The sequence below is a fragment of the Artemia franciscana genome, chromosome 17 (genome assembly GCF_032884065.1).
Source record: "Artemia franciscana chromosome 17, ASM3288406v1, whole genome shotgun sequence".
NCBI classification, from domain to species: Eukaryota; Metazoa; Arthropoda; class Branchiopoda; order Anostraca; family Artemiidae; genus Artemia; species Artemia franciscana.
In genome coordinates, this window is record NC_088879.1 from 25,180,944 (window position 1) to 25,199,995 (window position 19,052).

The window sequence follows — 19,052 nt, forward strand, 5'->3', positions numbered from 1 at the left end:
ACGGGCCCCCACTCTCCCCAAGATAGTCAAATCGGGAATACGACTATTTCTAATTTAATCTGGTCTGGTCCCTGATACGCCTGCCAAATTTCGTCTTCCTAGCTTACCTGGAAGTGCCTAAAGTAGCAAAACCGGGACCGACAGACCGATAGACAGACCGACAGACCAACAGAATTCGCGATTGCTGTTTGTCACTTGGTTAATACCAAGTGCCATAAAAAATTCACGTTTCCATCCCCTGAGAGATGCCTTTCTGAAATTCCTAAAAATTCTAGTACAAAACATCTAAATTCGTCTGTCAAAATCTTAATACGTTAATTATTTTTAGCTTTGTAACGTTCCAGTCTCAACTTTCATCAGGGGATTGGTGCAAGCTTACCCTTTAACAGATAGGAAGTATTAACAAGTTTGAAGGTATTTTGGAAAGCTGCTTTACAGAACCATAACCAGGATTTTTGTTCATGGTGGGGGGGGGGTGTCACACAAACACCTTCAAGTTTCATCTAGAACTCTCACTCTAAGCGTTTTCCGACATTCCGAGCTTCCAAGATTTCCATTTCTCCCCTCCACCACCCAATTTTCCCGGATCCGATCCGAATTGAAAATAGAGCATCTGAGAAATGAAATCTTGCTATATATCAAGTTTTGTTAAGATCCAATCACCCATTTGTAAGATAAACATACCTCAATTTTCCCAATGAATTCCTTGAATTCCAAAGAGACATGAATTCCTTCTAAATATCAAATTTCATTAAGATCCGGACACCCGTTCTTAAGTTAAAAATACCTCAATTTTTCTAATTTTTCCAAATTAACCCCCCTCCCAGCTCCTCCAAAGAGAACGGATCCGTTCCAATTACGTAAATCACGTATCTAGAACTTGTACTTATTCTTCCCATCAAGTTTCATCCGATTTCTCCACTCTAAGCGTTTTCCAATATTTCTGTTTCTCTCCTCCAACCCCCTATGTCCCCGAATCCAATTCGAGTCGAAAATGGAGCATCTAAGACATAAGATCCTTCTATATATCAAGTTTCATTAAGATCCGATCACCTATTCGTAAGAAAAAAATACTTCAATTTTCACGTTTTTCAAGAATTCCGGTTTCCTCCTCCAACTCCCCCCAATGTTACAGGATATGGTCGGAATTTAAAATAAGAGCTTTAAAGCACAAGATCCTTCTAAAAATCAAATTTCATTAAGATCTGATTACCCGTTCGTAAGTTACAAATACCTCATTTTTCCGAATTACCCCCCCCCCCCAACTTAACCAAAGAGAGGGGATCCGGTCCGGTTATGTCAGTCACGTATCTTAGACTTGTTTTTATTCTTCCCATCTAGTTTCATCCTGATCTCTCCGCTTTAAGTATTTTCTAAGATTTCTGGTAAGACAACCCCCAACGCCTCCAAAGAGAACAGATCCGTTCCAATTATGTAAATTTCGTATCTATAACTTGTGCTTATTCTTCCCATCAAGTTTCATCCCGATGTCTCCACTCTAAGCATTTTTCAAGATTTCTGGTTCCCCCTCCAACCCTCTATGCCCCTGGATTCGATTCGAATTGAAAATGAAGCATTTGAGACATGAGATTTTTCTATAAATCAAGTTTCATTAAGATCCGATCACCCGTTCGTAAGATAAAGATACCTCAAGTTTCACGTTTTCCAAGATTTTAGGCTTCCCCCTCCAGCTCCCCCCAATGTTACTGGATCTGGTCGGGTTTTGACATAAGACCTCTGAGACACGATATCCTTCCAAACATCAAATTTCATTAAGATCCCATCACCCGTTCGTAAGTTAAAAGTACTTCATTTTTTCAATTTTTCCGAATTAACCGCCCCCCCATTTCCCCCCAGATGGTCAAATCGGGAAAACGACTATTTCTAATTTAATCTGGTCCGGTCCCTAATACGCCTGCCAAACTTCATCGTCCTAGCTTACCTGGAAGTGCCTAAAGTAGCAAAACCGGGAATTTGCGATTGCTAAATGTCACTTGGTTAATACCAATTGCCATAAAACTACATACAATTTAGCCCGTTCTTGGTGAATAGCTATCACTAATTTCAGCCAACTATAATTGACATCTTCCATGTTCATATTTTAGGTCAATCAAAAATAAATTAATTTCTAAAAAAAAAATGTCTAAGTAACTTCTTTCATTTAACCCTATTGCAAGAACTGAAAGGTGTTCATGTGGTTAGTGTTTTATCACCTTTCTCTTTTGCAATATTCCCCTCTCAACTAATTCGATTCGACAAAAAATAAGTCCAAGGGTGATCGATCACACAAAGAAAAGGCTGTATTGCGAGGTTTCAACTCCTTCTTTTCAGATTTTCCTATTCATTTCGAAAGTTCATCCACTACATTACTTTATTTGTACCTACTGAGTTACCTTCTCAGCAAGGGCCTCCCTCAGACCACTCAACGCGTCCCCAGGTGGCAGATAGGGGAACGTCCTACAGGTATGTAGGATACCTCCATGGAGATGGGATGCACGGACCAAGGGGGGACCCAGTTTCAAGGGGTCTTGAAATATAACTGGAACAACCTCACCCGGAGGACATAAATACAGGTGGAAAAGGGGGATGGCACCTCTGATATGCGCTGGGGAGGGCCTATCGGCGTGTGGACACTTCCCGCCAGTCACAATCTACTCCTTCAGCAATGGGTAAATTGTTGATGATTCAGAATTCCACAGAGGCCCATTATTCGTAGGAAATATAGTCGGCCCCTGCTAGGGACAAAGAGGAGTGGCTTACCGCTGTCCTGACGTCAGCCAAGAAACCCCTTTTTTCACTTTTATGATGATTATGAGCAGAAAGATGAATTGAGAACCAGTATTACCGCGTCCGGGGATATCGACGATGGCCACGCGTTTAGATCTACCGCGTCCGGAGCAGCCGACGATATGACGGCCGCAAATCGCGAGAATATCTCAACTTTTACAACTCCACCCTTGGAGGCCATCATATCACTTAAATCGACTTTATCAATTGGTAACCTCAACATCAGAACACTTGCAAAACAAGGAAAAAAGGAGCTCCTCCTGAGAGAGATAAACCGTTACAACTGGAACGTTGTCGGCCTATCCGGAACCTACCTCCCAGTCACCTGCGAAGAAAAACTTGATGAAGCTACTGTTCTACTGTCAGTACACGCTGATACGAGACACCGGCAGGGAGTTGGCTTCCTAATCTCCAGTAAGGCTGGGAGGTCATTAATCGCAGCAATACCCATCTCAGAACGCGTGATCATGTTCCGCCTGAAAGGCTCACCAGTGAAAGGCTTACCGTGATCATCTCCCAATCATCCAAGTATACGCACCTGACTCTAAAAGAGATGATGAAGAATCTGAAAACTTCCAACTCTAACTTCAGGGTCTAGTGGAATCGGAGCCAAAAAAAGATATAGCGTTTGTCATCGGGGAATTAAACACCATTGTCGATGACAACCCACCTGACGACGAGGACGCGATGGGCAAATTCAGCCATGGCCAGTTCACCAAAAGAGATGAGCACCTAATCGAATTTTGCCGAGATAGTGATCTTGTTATCACTAACACATTCTTCAAACACGGAGCACGACATAAAACAACCTAGACCTCCGCAGGTGGAAGGACCCAGATGGAACTATATCCTCGAATCTAGACGCTAGAAACCTTCCATCAATAACACAGTCACTTTGGTTGGTGACGACTTCGGTAGCGACTACTCGCTTGTTATGACTTCACTTAAACTACGTCTAAAAGCGCCCGTATAATTCTCCAAAAAGCCCCCCAGATTCAGATTTTGACCTCTTAAAAGACTAAACTATCCGATAAAAATACACGCTACTCTTTGCGAAACAGTTTCTGAATTCCTTTCTACATCTCCCCCTAACTCTATCAAAAAATGACACCGATAGTCTTGTGAAGAGTAGCTCGAAGGTTGTATGCGATGTCACTCAGTCAACCCTGGGAGTCCAAAAGGCGGACCAAAAACCTAGGATCGCGGATGAGAAAATCTGATTATGCGAAGAAAAACGCAACCACGCTTACAAACTAGATATAGAAAGTCGGGTATATACAAATTTGATTGAAACATGTGATAGAGAATGCCACTCGCCGTGCTCACCGCTCTTATATTATGACACAATGTGAGCAATGCGAAATGGCATTCAAGAAAGGTGACATTAACTTCATGTACAGGGGAGTTCACGAACTAACCAAAAAAAGGGACTGAAAACCAGTATCCTCCTCGATGAAGATGGTAACCAGGTCCAAACTACGGACCGTATTCGAACCAGATAGAAAGAACACTTTGAGAGCAAATTCAACTCAACAATCCTACCAGACCCATCGGTGCTTAATAACTTCCCCGTAATCGCTACAAACGCAAGCCCACCCTAACTTCGTTCTGATATAGAATAGGATATCAAGGATTTAAGGACAAACAAAGCTACAGGCTCCGATGGAATCCAACCGGAGTTACTAAAAGTAAATTGCGATCCCCTTGTTGACCTATCCCTAAAAATTGCCAATGCTGCTTAGTAAGAAGGTCACTTCCTCTCCTCATGGTGTGAAGCCACGGTAGTTCCATTCCATAAGAAAGGCTCGAAAGCAATCTGTGATAACTACCGGCCTATAAGCCTTACAAGCCACACGGCTAAAATAATCACTAGAGTTATGCTGGAGTGTATAAGATCTATATCTTGAACTGTTTTTCCAGAATATAAGACCGGTTTACGCCCAAACAGGTGAACGATTGATCATATATTTATGGTCCGTCAGATTATGGAAAAATATCTTGAACTTGGACGTTGTATTTTCCACCTTTTCATTGACTTTAAGCAGGCTTTCGACCTCATATGGAGAGAAGGCCTATGGCACAATCTTCTACACTTTGGTATACCACAAAACTTAGCATCATTGATAAGAGATATGCACTCAAAACTCAGAAGCCGCGTCACGACGGGAGGGAGCCTTTCAGAATGCATTGAAATATCGACTGATGTGCTGCAAGGTTGCTTGCTTTCACCGGAACTGTTTAACCTGTTCCTTACCGCTGTCTTATCACTCCTTGATAACTTTTCAGGTGTCCTCATCAGGGAAACATTGATTGATAAACTAGCTTACGCAGACGATATAGACCAAATAAATGAGAACCTTGGGAATCTTCAGTCCCAGGCCGACAACATCCAGTCAACCACCAAACACTTTGGAATGACTATCAATTCCTCAAAGACAAAAGCCATGCTCTGTTCAAGAAAGCCGGGAAAACAAAAAAGCTGAAGCCTCCACCTCAGAGGAGACAACATAGAATGGTTCGAAGATTTCACCTACACTGATCGCCTTACAACGTCTAATAAGAACCACCCGACAGATATTAAGAGGCGCCTGGCGCTTGCCAATTCTAGCTTCAAAGCCTTGATGTTGATCTAGAGGAACAACAATTTGTCAACACTGCTGAGAACAAGACTCTTCAACACACTGATTATCCTCATTGCCATTCACGCTTGTGAATCACGGACCCTCAAAACAGATGAACAACGACACCAAGCCGTATTCGAAACAAAGTCACTTCATCGTATTGCAGGCATTGCATACCTGGGCAGGATCTCTAACATTGGGCTGTTTGAAAGCCTCAAGATCAAACATACCGCACTTGACAAAATTAAATTGTAACAACTTAAGTGGCTAGGCCATATCCAGCGTATGGAACATTTTCGTCTTCTGAAAAGTCTTCCATGGTCATGTTCAAGATTCTCTCCCCAGAGGTTGGCCCCCGAAGAGATGGAAAGACAACTTCTCTACACTAAACATGCCCCAACTTCTACGCCTGATTGAAGATGCTTATACAGACACCACATTAATAACATGGTGAATCAAGAGGCCCCAAAACAACCTTCAAAGATGGATGGGACTTAAGTCAAAGTAAGTCAAGTCAAGATAAAATCGCATCAGAATCCCCATTTGATTTACCCTCATCTCAAAGGCATTATTTTACACACAGTTTTCCCTCTAGTCTAGAGATTTCTGATTTCAAAATGGAATATTCACATAAACAAAACCCCGTGACGGCTTGAAGAAGGTCATGTTGTTAAGCTAATGCAATTTAGTTTCTTTGGTATATAAAACTATAAAAGCTTAAAAGTTTTATTTTTGTTGCACTGAAATCAATAGTTTGCAATGAATGGATTATGAAAAGGGAGAACCATATTCAAAGGGAGATGTAATGCCCCCACAGCCCCCCTCCCAACCCCGCACTTCTAATTTTGGTCTTGAAAATTTATTATTTTTTTCTTAGATTTTGAAGAATTCCGGAGAGAATTGTTCGCGAAGGGAAAATATTCCGGGGTGATTTCTGCTGGGGGGGGGGGGGGATAGCCTGTACTCCCATTGATACAATAATGCATAAACTTTCCGAGAATAAGAATTAAACAAGCAATAAAGGCTTTCACCTGCTGCATCATGGTCACAGCCTTCCTGTCGAAATATCAAAGACAAACCAGAATTGTTTATAATCCAGTAGTTGGCAAAAATTGTAACCTGAAAAAAAAATAAATACAATATCAAAGATTTGACGATCCAGCTGTTGACAGAAAAAAGGAAAGAAGATAAAATTAGATGAAAGACACATAATAAACATAAAAGAAAAACTATAACTTGAAAAATAAGAGCAAATGAAAATGAATAGAACATTGAAAATTTTTAAAAAGATTAACAAAAACAGAAAAATTTATATGAAACTAAAAAATAAAGAAGACAAGTTGCCAATTAGGAAATTAAATAAATACCCTTGATTACGAAGAAAACTACCTACCAATAAATAATAAACAATAAACAAAAAGAGAAAATATGCAGACAATATAAATGAATTAATCAAGGTAATGGATAATATCAAGGTGATAGTATTATTATTAATATTTATTACCTTGACTATGAAGATATTAAATTTGCAAGATCGACTTTAATCAAGAACGACTGAACAGTTCGAATTAACACATGATTTTGACAAATAATCAAATAAACATAGGAAACGATCTCTTAGATTATAAACTCCTTAAAATGGCATTTAACTTCAAAGCATGGTAAGTTATATCTGGTTCCGGTCTGAAACTATACAGATTTTGGCCAATACCATCTTTAAATTTGGATTAAGCAAAATCACAAAGAAAACTTCCGAAAACCTATGGAAACATTAGTATTTCAAAAATAAAAATAAGGCTACTAAGATCGTAAGGAAACTTAATTTGGAGTTGGGAAAAAACAGCCTCATTTAACAATAAATTTAAGATTAAATTTATACAAGACACTGATTAAAGATGGCAGTTAGCAGGGAGCTAATCAGATCTGAAGACTCTCTGATCAAATTTGTTGGGATATTAAGGAAATGTCTTGATTTCCCAGTGTTTAGACTAAGAGTCATCTATTTAGAATCCTGTCCGAAAAAAGGGGAAGCTAAGGTAGGTACAACCGAGTGGAAGACACACCTAAAGAAGAATACCCCTCCGATCTCCAATATGGACTTACCCTCAAACTTCTCATTACTGGAGAATTTCAAACCTCAGAACTGAAGGTACCCTTCTATCAACCAGCTCTCACCTAGAAGCATTTTGTATTCGACAACTGCTTACTAAGGAACAATGCAATAAATCTCAGGAAAAAAGGACCACGCGCTCTCAGAGAGCCAAAGTGCATAAGACAGAGCTGCCAGTCCTTCGAAAGCTAACTCGCTTAGCTCTTGACCAGAGAAACGACAAAACCATCAATAAATTACGCAAGCAACCCTTAAGACGGAGAAAGTTTGACTGAAATACACACAGCACCAGGAACTAACATTTTCAAGTCATATCTATTGTTGGTCAATTTTGATTACTAGTGTGTCGTTAACCATGTCGCTATCAGGAAGCAAGGCAAAATAAGGATGACTTTGACATCTGGATGCCAATCTTAATCACTAATAAAACTATGATTGATCAGAATACCTCGATCATTTAGTAATAAAAAATTATCAACATCTTTACCTAACAATTTCTGATTTGTATTAAAGAACTTCTTATGCTCCAAGCCTAGGAGTCTGGTCCTGCCATTCAGTCCATAATTTTGACAAACATTACGAATTTTGTGAGTGATTAGATCACGAATTTTCCCGATTAATTAGTTTACATTCTTTGTATAGTCTGTCACGCTCACTCTTCAGTTCATATCACAACGTCAGGGGCAACCCATGGTTTAAACTAGGGCTTTATTGTAATGCGTTTTTCGGGAAAGACATCACACCTAAATTTATCCCGTTGGTCCGAGAGAGCTTCGACCTTTGTATCTGATACTATCATATGCAAGATATGTAACAAAGCAGAAGACTGAAGTTCGGCTTTAATGTTAATTAGGCTGTATGTGACCTAGGATTAAGGACAAGGCAGTTATGGTCACTTAAGCTGAGAAGGAGGATAATTTTTCATGATTATTTACTTGTTGTTATTCATGAATGACAATCAATAGATAAACTATCCATGATTCAACAGATTTTTTTTCACTCAAGGCAAAACACTAAAAGTTTCTTTTTATAGCAGTAGTAATCACAGTCAGAGCAGCCATAGATTTAGTAGTTGAGCTAGTAGCAGTCGACGTCGTGGTAGTAGTCATAGTAGTAGTTGACATAGTAGCAGTAATCGTGGTAGTAGTAGTCGTGGTAATAGTAAGAGTGGCCAAAGTTGAAGCAGTCGCAGTAGTAGTAATCGTAGAAGTAGTAAGAGTCAAGGTAGTAGTTGTCATACTGTTAGTTGTAGTAGTGGTGGTCGTAGTAGCAAAAGTCTTAGTAGTAGTAGTCGAGGTAGTAGTAGCCGTAGTGGATGGTGGTGGTTGTAGCAGTAGTGCAGTAGTATTACTACTACTACGATTAATGCGTACTAGTAACAGTCATAGTAGTAGTAATCTTATATTATTAGTAGTAGTAGTATTCGTAACAGTCGTAGTCGTATTAGCATTTGTAGCGGTAGCAATCGTAGTAGCAGCAGAAGTAGCAGTAGTCTCAATAGCAGGAATTGGAGTTGTGGTAGTCGTAGCAGCGTAGCAGTAGTAGTCGTAGAAGTAGTAGCCGCAGTGCTCGCAATAGAAGCCGCAATAGCAGTAGTCGTACTGTTAGTTTGTAATGATAGTACCCATAGTAGTAGAAGCAGTGGTAATCGTAGTAGTATACACGCAGTGTATTTTGGTTAGTTCAACATCCGTCTAAACATGCTCTGAAAGTTTCAACTTATTAGCCTAAGCTGCTCCTGAGATATTAGTAATACGGTCTTTTCACAACCTATACGGACATAGCACGTTTCGACTCAGTTCAAATCCCATTCAACATTCCCTGAAAGTTGCACCTTAATATCTTCTGCCTTTTTGGGAACAAATAATCAAAATATGTGCCCCTTTTTTACGACGAAACCTGTTTACAAACAATGGGCAACTTGCATAACTTACCACCACTGTACCAGGGGCTATGGAAGGTTGTTTCGTCACAGGGGACATAGATATTAGATTTTTCGACTATTTTGAGCAAAACGGGTATCACAAAATTTTGATATGGTGTCTTGGGGGGAGGGCAGCTAAAAAGAGTGACAATGAATGGTTGTCTTCAAATCCCTTTTGACTCTTAAAATGTGTGTTAGAACTTTCAATCTCCAATGGAATGAGCACCCTCCAAAATTTATATAATAGCTTCTTCCTTACGAAGCGGGGGGATGGAAAAATAACACAATGAAGTTGCATAATTCTCTACTTAGGCACTGATATTGCGCTGTCTATGATATTCATGTATAGAATACAAAACAGTCAATGACAATAGGTGGATACTTGCAAGAGGTCGTGTTAAGGACTAAAAGGGGCTAGAGTGTAAATCTTGTGCTATCTTAGGCCATCAATCCCTTTGCAGCCAAAGCAGCGTAACCGCAGCAATACCTAAGATTTAGAACATAAGTTTTATTTGCAACACTTTTTGGACAAATTTCAATCATCATTTTGGTCAAACTGTTATTGAAACAAAGATTAGAATAAAGGAACAAACCCTCAAAGAAGCCCGGTTGGAGCAGGTAATTTTTGCTTGCAGGAACAAACGTCGACATTTATTGTCAATAAAACAGAGACGTTTGACCGAATCCAACTTTTCTGATCCTACCAGCAAATTCCCTTTCTGAGTAAAACCATCTAGTGTGAGATTTATCTCTATGTCTTTAAACACATCAACCTAAAAAAGAAAAGTAGATACATTTACACTAATCATAAAGTCAGGGACACTTGAGAACATTCTCCTTGCCTCTTAAAAAGCTGCTTAGCATAAAAAACATTACTTTTGATAGTTTTTGCTCTTTTTTTAGATCAGGTGAAATTGTAGCTTAATTCGTTTCCTTCCTTGTTTATATACATATATATCATGCTTATATTGTTTATTATTAAATTCTTTGTGTGAATACCATTTTATCTCAAATATTCCGCCTTTTTAATAAGGACACTATAACGTTATTTTAATAACCACTCTTACCGACTGAGAGACAGTTACTATTTTGTTTCTCAGTTTACTATGAAAATGTCAATAAAAAGGCAAAAACTATTACTATTATCACTAATACTAATAGCATATCGCAGCACCAAGCCATTTAAGCCTAGCTGCGCATACTCCTCCGATCCAATCTGTTTGAAGTTTCACTCTTTACTCCCTCCCATGAACTTCTGATTTCCTTTAAATACTCAATTATGACTCCCACCAACTAAATTCGAGGATGGCCTCTATTTGCTGCCTCGGATGGATGGCAGAAAAGCACAATTTGTACAGTCTATTGTCATGTGTCTGTAAAACGTGACCTATGCATCTTAACCTTTAATCCATAATAGCCGTATTTCTCCTCGCTGAGAATTATGTTAAAAAACAGACAAGAAAGGAGAGAAACGCTATCTGGGACCCTAATAATGCACTTTGGCTATTCAATAAATATTAATCTGGGGATTTTTAGTCATGAATGTCACCAGTGAGTTTGTATCAGTGTTTTCTTTTTTCTTTTTTTCCTTTTTTTTCCTTTGTACATGAAATATGTAGTCCCAAAATGTTGGAAAAAGCTCATACAAATCACACAATTTCTAAGGTACTGCCGAAATATATTAAATATGTCATTTTAATTGAACACTAAGGTGGATCGGAGACAAATATTGTATCACCTGCGAAAAAATGAAATCCCTCCCCATCCTTCTCCCAACACTACTAATTTTTAAGTTCATCCCCCAAGCGTCCTTGAGGTATTTTGGATATTTGATAGCCAGGATACATAGTGTCTTTGAATTTGCCTCTTATGACAAACATAATACATGTTTCATACTGACGAAATGAAACTGAGCAGAATGGTATAACTGTGGGACAAAAGTTTGAGTCAAATGGACTATGGGTTGAATAAGCATTGAGTTGAATTGTGGCTGAGTTGAGCAAAAGTTGAGTTAGACAAGGCTCAGTCAAACGATATTGAGTTACACGCACACCCTTGTATTTCTAAAGTCAGCTATCTTTTCTAGAGTTCGTGTACAAATTCTAATTTTGGTTTCCATCTATGAAAGAATTTAAGACAAACAAATATCATGGAACTGATAAAGCTAGATTTCGGCAGGAGATGAATTTTGCTCCGACAAATGGATTTTATGTCACCCAGTGGGCAACTACTGGGTTCATTTCTTTATCTTGCAAATTGTTTCAAATAAATTATAGCTTCATATTTTTGAAGTAATAAAAGCATACTATTTCTTTAGTATGCTTTTATTATGCTAATTTTGTTCTTTAGACAGGTTTTCTGAAAAAATCTGTCCTTGAAAATTCTCTACAAAGGAAGAATTCAAGCGTTCACTTCTTATAAGATTTACATCGTCATCGTCAAACAACCATATCAAACTGTCAAAAACATCAAATTGTCGAAACGTCAGACTGTTAAAAAAAAACAAAGAAAAAAAAACGGAAAAAAAAACATTGTAAGCATCAGCGTCGAACAATCCTAAACCAAACATCGTCATTTAGTGTAAGTAAAAACATCAACAAAGCTTAGTTTTGCCTCTTTATCATTTTTGCTTTAGCTTTCCAATGGATCAACACGAAATACTAATCTAACCAAAAGGGAACAAGAGACGTTTCTATCTATCATACTTACTTTTTTTTCTGCTGATTCGAATTTTATTTTGCTTCACTTTTGCTTTAAGTTACAGAGAAAAAAATAAATTTTGTTTTTAATTTGCCTCTAAAAAGCAACATATCTGAAGGGGGAGGGGCTAATGATTTAATGAAGACAAACACAACTATACAAACCTCGTGAATTGAAGTTTCTTTTCCAGATCTAACTCTTCCTTTCACTATTGATCCTATTTGCCATTCCAAATCCTGTGGTAGAAGATTGACCAATACTATCGGAGGAACAAATGAAATCGTATGCATTGGCAACGCTGCTTTTTTGCATTTCATGGTGCTTAAACTGCTTGAGCTCATAGCACGTGACAACATCGGAGGGTCTGGAATTCCTTCTTTCTCCATTCGAACAAATATACTTCAATCAAAAATTAATAATTAATCGATGATATATTGAATTTCTAGCAATATAATAAAAATAATAATAAACACGAAAGAGAAAAGCAGAGTACAAATTAAAAAAAGGAATGAAAAAAAAGACAAAACAACACAAATACGAAAACACTACAAACGAAGGAAAAGACGGATGAGCCCACGGTGTGGCCCAGTTTGCCAGTAGCTGACTTTAGCAGCTTAACGTGAAATAGCTCAAGCTTATTGATCATATCAGCTGTGCCATAATCATGAATAATTTTTCTATTCTGAAGGCAAATAAGTTTCGGTTCTTTTCTGTACGTGAAGGCAAATAAAGAAGGAACTGGAGATATAGAAAGGTAATAAGAGCGAAGGGGCCTAACATCCTGCCATTTTAGGAAACTACATCAACAGGAAAAATTAGGAAGACCAACAGGAAACGGCGAAGCATGATGGCCAAAGTTTGAATATAACTTGCATGAAGCTTTCCCCTATTGGCTACAAACCTTCCCCTACTGGCTACAATTTTAGAATATCCAACCTGAGTCTTTTTTCTAGAATCATCTACATGCTTATTACGCATACTCACAACGCTGGAGCATACAGAAATACTAAGCCACTTCAAAAAAACAATAGGAATAGTAAAATCAGAAGATTCAAGCGGGGATGACGATGCGCGGGAGTTAAAACACAAATAATCGTGTTTTTCTGTATTTAAAGTTAAACCATTTTGACTAAGTGAATCACGAACGGTACCAACCATTTTAGACAACGAAGATTTCGATTGGCTTATTAAATAAATAAAAAACATGTTTTTTTAACTGCAAGTAAGGAGCGACATAAAGACTTAAAACGAACAGAAATTATTCCATATATGAAAGGGGTTGTCCCTCCTCAACGCCTCGCTCTTTACGCTAAAGTTTGACTCTTTCTCACGACTCTACTTAAAAAAAAGACTTTGTGGGGACAAAGACTTTTTGGTTTAAAAAAAAGTCTTTTTTAAAAAAGACTTTGTGTGAAAATCAACAAAGCTGATTTTCACCATTTTTTTGCAACAAAAGGTATCAGGATATACTCAAAAACTTTACTATCTGTACATGCTACAGTTACAGGTCGGCATGAATTGCAGGCATTAGGATTCTTTCCATGTTTCAAGATTGACGTGAAAGACAAAAAAGATCTTGCGTCCCTTCTATTATACGGTAAGTAATAGTTGATGAGATCTGTATTTCTAATGTGAATAGCCAGTAGATTACTATCTGAATAGAACAGGGACGCTATTATCGCATCCTTCATTATGCATACTTGGCCGCTAGAGGGCCAACATTTAGTCGGTCGAGCATACTTTAACTGAGGTATGTGGACCGACACAGTGACCACATTTTTGGACAGGGCTGGGAGATTTTCCCATTAAAGGTCAGGAGAACACTTCAAAGTCAGCATCGACATTGGCAGCATCACGAAGGTCCTTACAAGCGGAGATTTTTTCAGCAGTACTTTCCAATATATTTGGCCTGGCATCACAAAAATCTTTGGCGACAGTTTTATTCAGCTTGACCACTAATTTTTCATGGGTGGCCTGGCCACTATTGATTAACTCATGACCGGGAAGACTATCAAGAAACATCTTATGCCTTGCTGGTTATTATACTTAAAAAGGTAACTTGATTGCAATAACAGTAAATTCATCAGATCAAACAGCAATCACAGCTGTAGTGGAAGGAAGCTTAGGAAAGTGTTCATTATAAGCAGTCAACTGAGCATTAAATGACATTAAGTAGGTGCTCGCACGTATAAATTTTAGTTGTAAGGCGAGAGTAAGCTAAAGCAGGAATACAGGATACGTCAATTGGGCAGCGAATTATGAAATCGGGGACTTCGGCACTATCGGCATCATAATTGGAGAAAAGGTCAAATATCTCTTTCAGATAATTCAATTTTGCATTAGTTGTGACCCACTTAGGGACCGATTCATTCGTCAAAATCTTTTCCCATAGATTACACTTTGTTTTGTTAATATTAGCACTATCAAAAAATCCTGATCATGACGGATGATACCATTCCCATTAATTCCAGCACGGAAATTCATTTGCACAAAATTCAGCATTGGGGAATTATCAATTCACCTTGATTGTTCGTTTCTCCCATGGCCGATTTCATAATATAATAATATAACTTTAAACACACTCTAAATTTTTTTATTATTTTTTTCAAAATCGAGGTGTGGGGCAGTTATGATTTTTTTTTTTTTTGTTGCTTTTTTTTCATAGAAAATACAAAAATGATAGAAAGTAAAATAACTCCTCCCCCCCCTTAATTGGCATTACTGCATAAGATGTAAATTTCTATAAACTATTAATTTATGAACTACTAGACAAAATAATCTGTCAGACGTAAGGCATAACAAAAGAAAAATTGTTTTTATTTGTATGGAAGTTTCACAAGGTTTTAATTGCAATATACAAGCCCAAACCAGGACAAATAAGGCAAGCATTTATGTACATCATGTGTATGGTTTCCTTCGAACTGGGCCCAATTTTGACTTGGGGAAACAAACTTATCGATGGTAGGGAAAAGAATAACCGAATCCAGGTCACATGTAGATCTGAGAGCAATTTTGTCATACTACTGGAAAATCTGTTTCGAGAAAAACACGAATGAAGATTTGAAGGCTCGTTTTCGTACACTCCATAGTCCAGTTGAAAAGATCTTATCAGATTATTCTTTTCTTCGGCCCGTTATTGGTAAAGACAACAAATAGGTGGGATAGCATAATTCCGCTCGTAGGATAATTTGACTCTAAGCAAGAGCGCTGACTTGTTCATTAGAAAAAACAAAATTTTCCGTTGGTGAATACAGAGCGCTGTGGAGGGGCACAAAGAGACTCCTTTAGAGAGCAAAATATCACGCCGAATGTCAAATGATCACCAAATTCTTGTTTCTTACAGAATTTTGCTGTCAGCTAGTGCTGTCAGACAGCATAATTCCGCTCGTAGGATAATTTGACTCTAAGGAAGAGTGCTGACTTGTTCATAAGAAAAAACAAAATTTTCCGTTGGTAAATACAGAGCGCTGTGGAGGGGCACAAAGAGACTCCTTTAGAGAGCAAAATATCACGCCGAATGGCAAATGATCACCGAATTCTTGTTTCTTACAGAATTTTGCTGTCAGCCCGTGCTGTCAGACAGCATGATTCCGCTCGTAGGATAATTTGACTCTAAGCAACAGCGCTGACTTGTTGTTAAGAAAAAACAAAATTTTCCGTTGGCGAATACAGAGGGCTGTGGAGGGGCACAAAGAGACTCCTTTAGAGAGCAAAATATCACGCCGAATGGCAAATGATCACCAAATTCTTGTTTCTTACAGAATTTTGCTGTCAGCTAGTGTTGTCAGACAGCATAATTCCGCTCGTAGGATAATTTGACTTTAAGGAAGAGTGCTGACTTGTTCATTAGAAAAAACAAAATTTTCCGTTGGTAAATACAGAGCGCTGTGGAGGGGCACAAAGAGACTCCTTTAGAGAGCAAAATATCACGCCGAATGGCAAATGATCACCAAATTCTTGTTTCTTACAGAATTTTGCTGTCAGCCAGTGCTGTCAGACAGCATGATTCCGCTCGTAGGATAATTTGACTCTAAGCAACAGCGCTGACCTGTTCATTAGAAAAAACAAAATTTTCCGTTGGTAAATACAGAGCGCTGTGGAGGGGCACAAAGAGACTCCTTTAGAGAGCAAAATATCACGCCGAATGGCAAATGATCACCAAATTCTTGTTTCTTACAGAATTTTGCAGTCAGCCAGTGCTGTCTGACAGCATAATTCCGCTCGTAGGATAATTAGACTCTAAGCAACAGCGCTGACTTGTTCATTAGAAAAAACAAAATTTTCCGTTGGTGAATACAGAGCGCTGTGGAGGGGCACAAAGAGACTCCTTTAGAGAGCAAAATATCACGCCGAATGGTAAATGATCACCAAATTCTTGTTTCTTACAGAATTTTGCTGTCAGCTAGTGCTGTCAGACAGCATAATTCCGCTCGTAGGATAATTTGACTCTAAGGAAGAGTGCTGACTTGTTCATTAGAAAAAACAAAATTTTCCGTTGGTAAATACAGAGCGCTGTGGAGGGGCACAAAGAGACTCCTTTAGAGAGCAAAATATCACGCCGAATGGCAAATGATCACCAAATTCTTGTTTCTTACAGAATTTTGCTGTCAGCTAGTGCTGTCAGACAGCATAATTCCGCTCGTAGGATAATTTGACTCTAAGCAACAGCGCTGACTTGTTCATTAGAAAAAACAAAATTTTCCGTTGGTGAATACAGAGCGCTGTGGAGGGGCACAAAGAGACTCCTTTAGAGAGCAAAATATCACTCCGAATGGCAATGATCACCAAATTCTTGTTTCTTACTGAATTTTGCTGTCAGCTAGTGCTGTCAGACAGCATAATTCCGCTCGTAGGATAATTTGACTCTAAGGAAGAGTGCTGACTTGTTCATTAGAAAAAACAAAATTTTCCGTTGGTAAACACAGAGCGCTGTGGAGGAGCACAAAGAGACTCCTTTAGAGAGCAAAATATCACGCCGTATGGCAAATGATCACCAAATTCTTGTTTCTTACAGAATTTTGCTGTCAGCTAGTGTTGTCAGACAGCATAATTCCGCTTGTAGGATAATTTGACTCTAAGCAACAGCGCTGACTTGTTCATTAGAAAAAACAAAATTTTCCTTTGGTAAATACAGAGCGCTGTGGAGGGGCACAAAGAGACTCCTTTAGAGAGCAAAATATCACACCGAATGGCAAATGATCACCAAATTCTTGTTTCTTACAGAATTTTGCTGTCAGCTAGTGCTGTCAGACAGCATAATTCCGCTCGTAGGATAATTTGACTCTAAGGAAGAGTGCTGACACGTTCACTAGGAGAAAAATAAATATCCTGTTGATAAGTACAGAGGGTTATAAAGAGGCCCGAAGAGACTTCTTGAACGAGCGAAAAAATTAAGCCAAATTGCAAAAGATCACCAAAATTCCGGTTTCTTACAGAATTTTGCTCTCAGTTTGTGATTTAAAATTTGCTTGTTATATTTTATTCGAACTGGTAGAAGAAATAAACTTACCGGTAGTAGGGAAACGAATTGCACAACATAGGCAGGCAATGAAGACACACTTCGTTTGTTTCATTTGGACGACTCACAGTACTCCAGCTCACCGGATGCGAAGAGAAAGAGTATGGAGCGGGTATTTTATCAGCCAAAGGTCGGACGCGAAAAGTGGACCAAATCGCATTCAAAGGCAATGAGTAGGATGTTTTTGGAGGGATTTTGACTCTAGTTAGACCTAAATAACAAAACTTTTATCAAAGAAAAATGAGATAGAAAGGCGGGAGATTATAGGTAAAGTTGAAAAAATATGAAGATCACAGATTGTATGACAGTTGAGAAGATATACTTAATTTCCTATTGGGTATTGATACTGTTGTGAATATTTTTTTTTATTCCTTGAACTAAAAGAATAAAAGTTACATGAATGAGTTTTTATCTGTCAAATAAGAAGTATTTAGTCTTTCATTCATTATTCAAAATACACTCTAATAAATTTTACTTGCTTATTTTATATAAAAAGAAAAATACTTCAAATTGATAAATAAATAGAAAACTTTACTATATAATATTTTATTATGTATATTTTAGTATGATACAAAAGTTTTTTTTAAATGTAGTTTTATTCATTGTCGCTACAAAAACATTATCTTAATTTTCTTTTTTAACTTGTATCAAATCGTAGAAATTTTCAACAGGAGATTCCCATCAGAGGGAGTCAAGCCTTGGGTGTCTTGATAACTAGGTAAGCAGTTCAGTCAGCCATCGTATTGCAATGATTACAGTTGTCTGCCTTTTTAGCAGGAGACTCCATTGGTTAGACTGCCATCGACAGATTTTTTTTTCAATCAATATCCGCTACAGGCTACAAAGCTGACAGTCCCAGTTTTGCTTCCCATGTAAACTAGACTAATTCATCCTTACCAGATAAGCAGCGGTGAGTTTTAGTGTAGATTTGCACATAGTTTCCCTTCAGCGCTAAAAACTTTCTGATTCAATATACGTAAATTTATTATTATTATTAGAGGCAAATGAACATTACAGTGCTACTTCTTATTGGCAAATTGTACAGCTTAGTATAGAACTTGTGTACAGCTTAGTTAACAGGAGGCCGTGGACTAAACATCAAGGGCAGATTTATATGGAAAATTTCTACTATTTTACTCAAAGAGAAAAGAAAGGATACCCAAGAGTAATGTGTGACGAAGACAAAGATTACAAAAAAAAAAATTATAAGTTAGTGAGTAAAACTGTTTTCAAATTCTGTTTCCTGGGCGCCTTTTAGCGAAGTAAGGAGGAGTTTTTAAGGATAAAATTTGCAACAAAACCAAGCTCCACTTACATCAAGTGTTTCGCCTCAAGCGAGAAGACGCATCTTGAAAAATTAACAGATTAGTTTTACCTTGAGGAATCTTAAAA

General features: G+C 38.1%; 1 protein-coding gene across 1 annotated transcript in view; it reads right to left on the reverse strand.

The window, feature by feature from the left end:
- LOC136038050 (intermembrane lipid transfer protein VPS13D-like) overlaps positions 1 to 19,052 on the reverse strand; it is a 214,910-nt gene that overhangs the window by 87,083 nt on the left and 108,775 nt on the right. Inside the window, exons 19-22 of the mRNA XM_065721001.1 lie at positions 17,652 to 17,871; positions 12,307 to 12,541; positions 10,036 to 10,215; positions 6,440 to 6,527 (exon numbers count right to left, since the gene is read on the reverse strand). Coding sequence (XP_065577073.1) covers positions 6,440 to 6,527; positions 10,036 to 10,215; positions 12,307 to 12,541; positions 17,652 to 17,871 — 723 coding nt within the window. The remainder of the gene's footprint in view (positions 1 to 6,439; positions 6,528 to 10,035; positions 10,216 to 12,306; positions 12,542 to 17,651; positions 17,872 to 19,052) is intronic.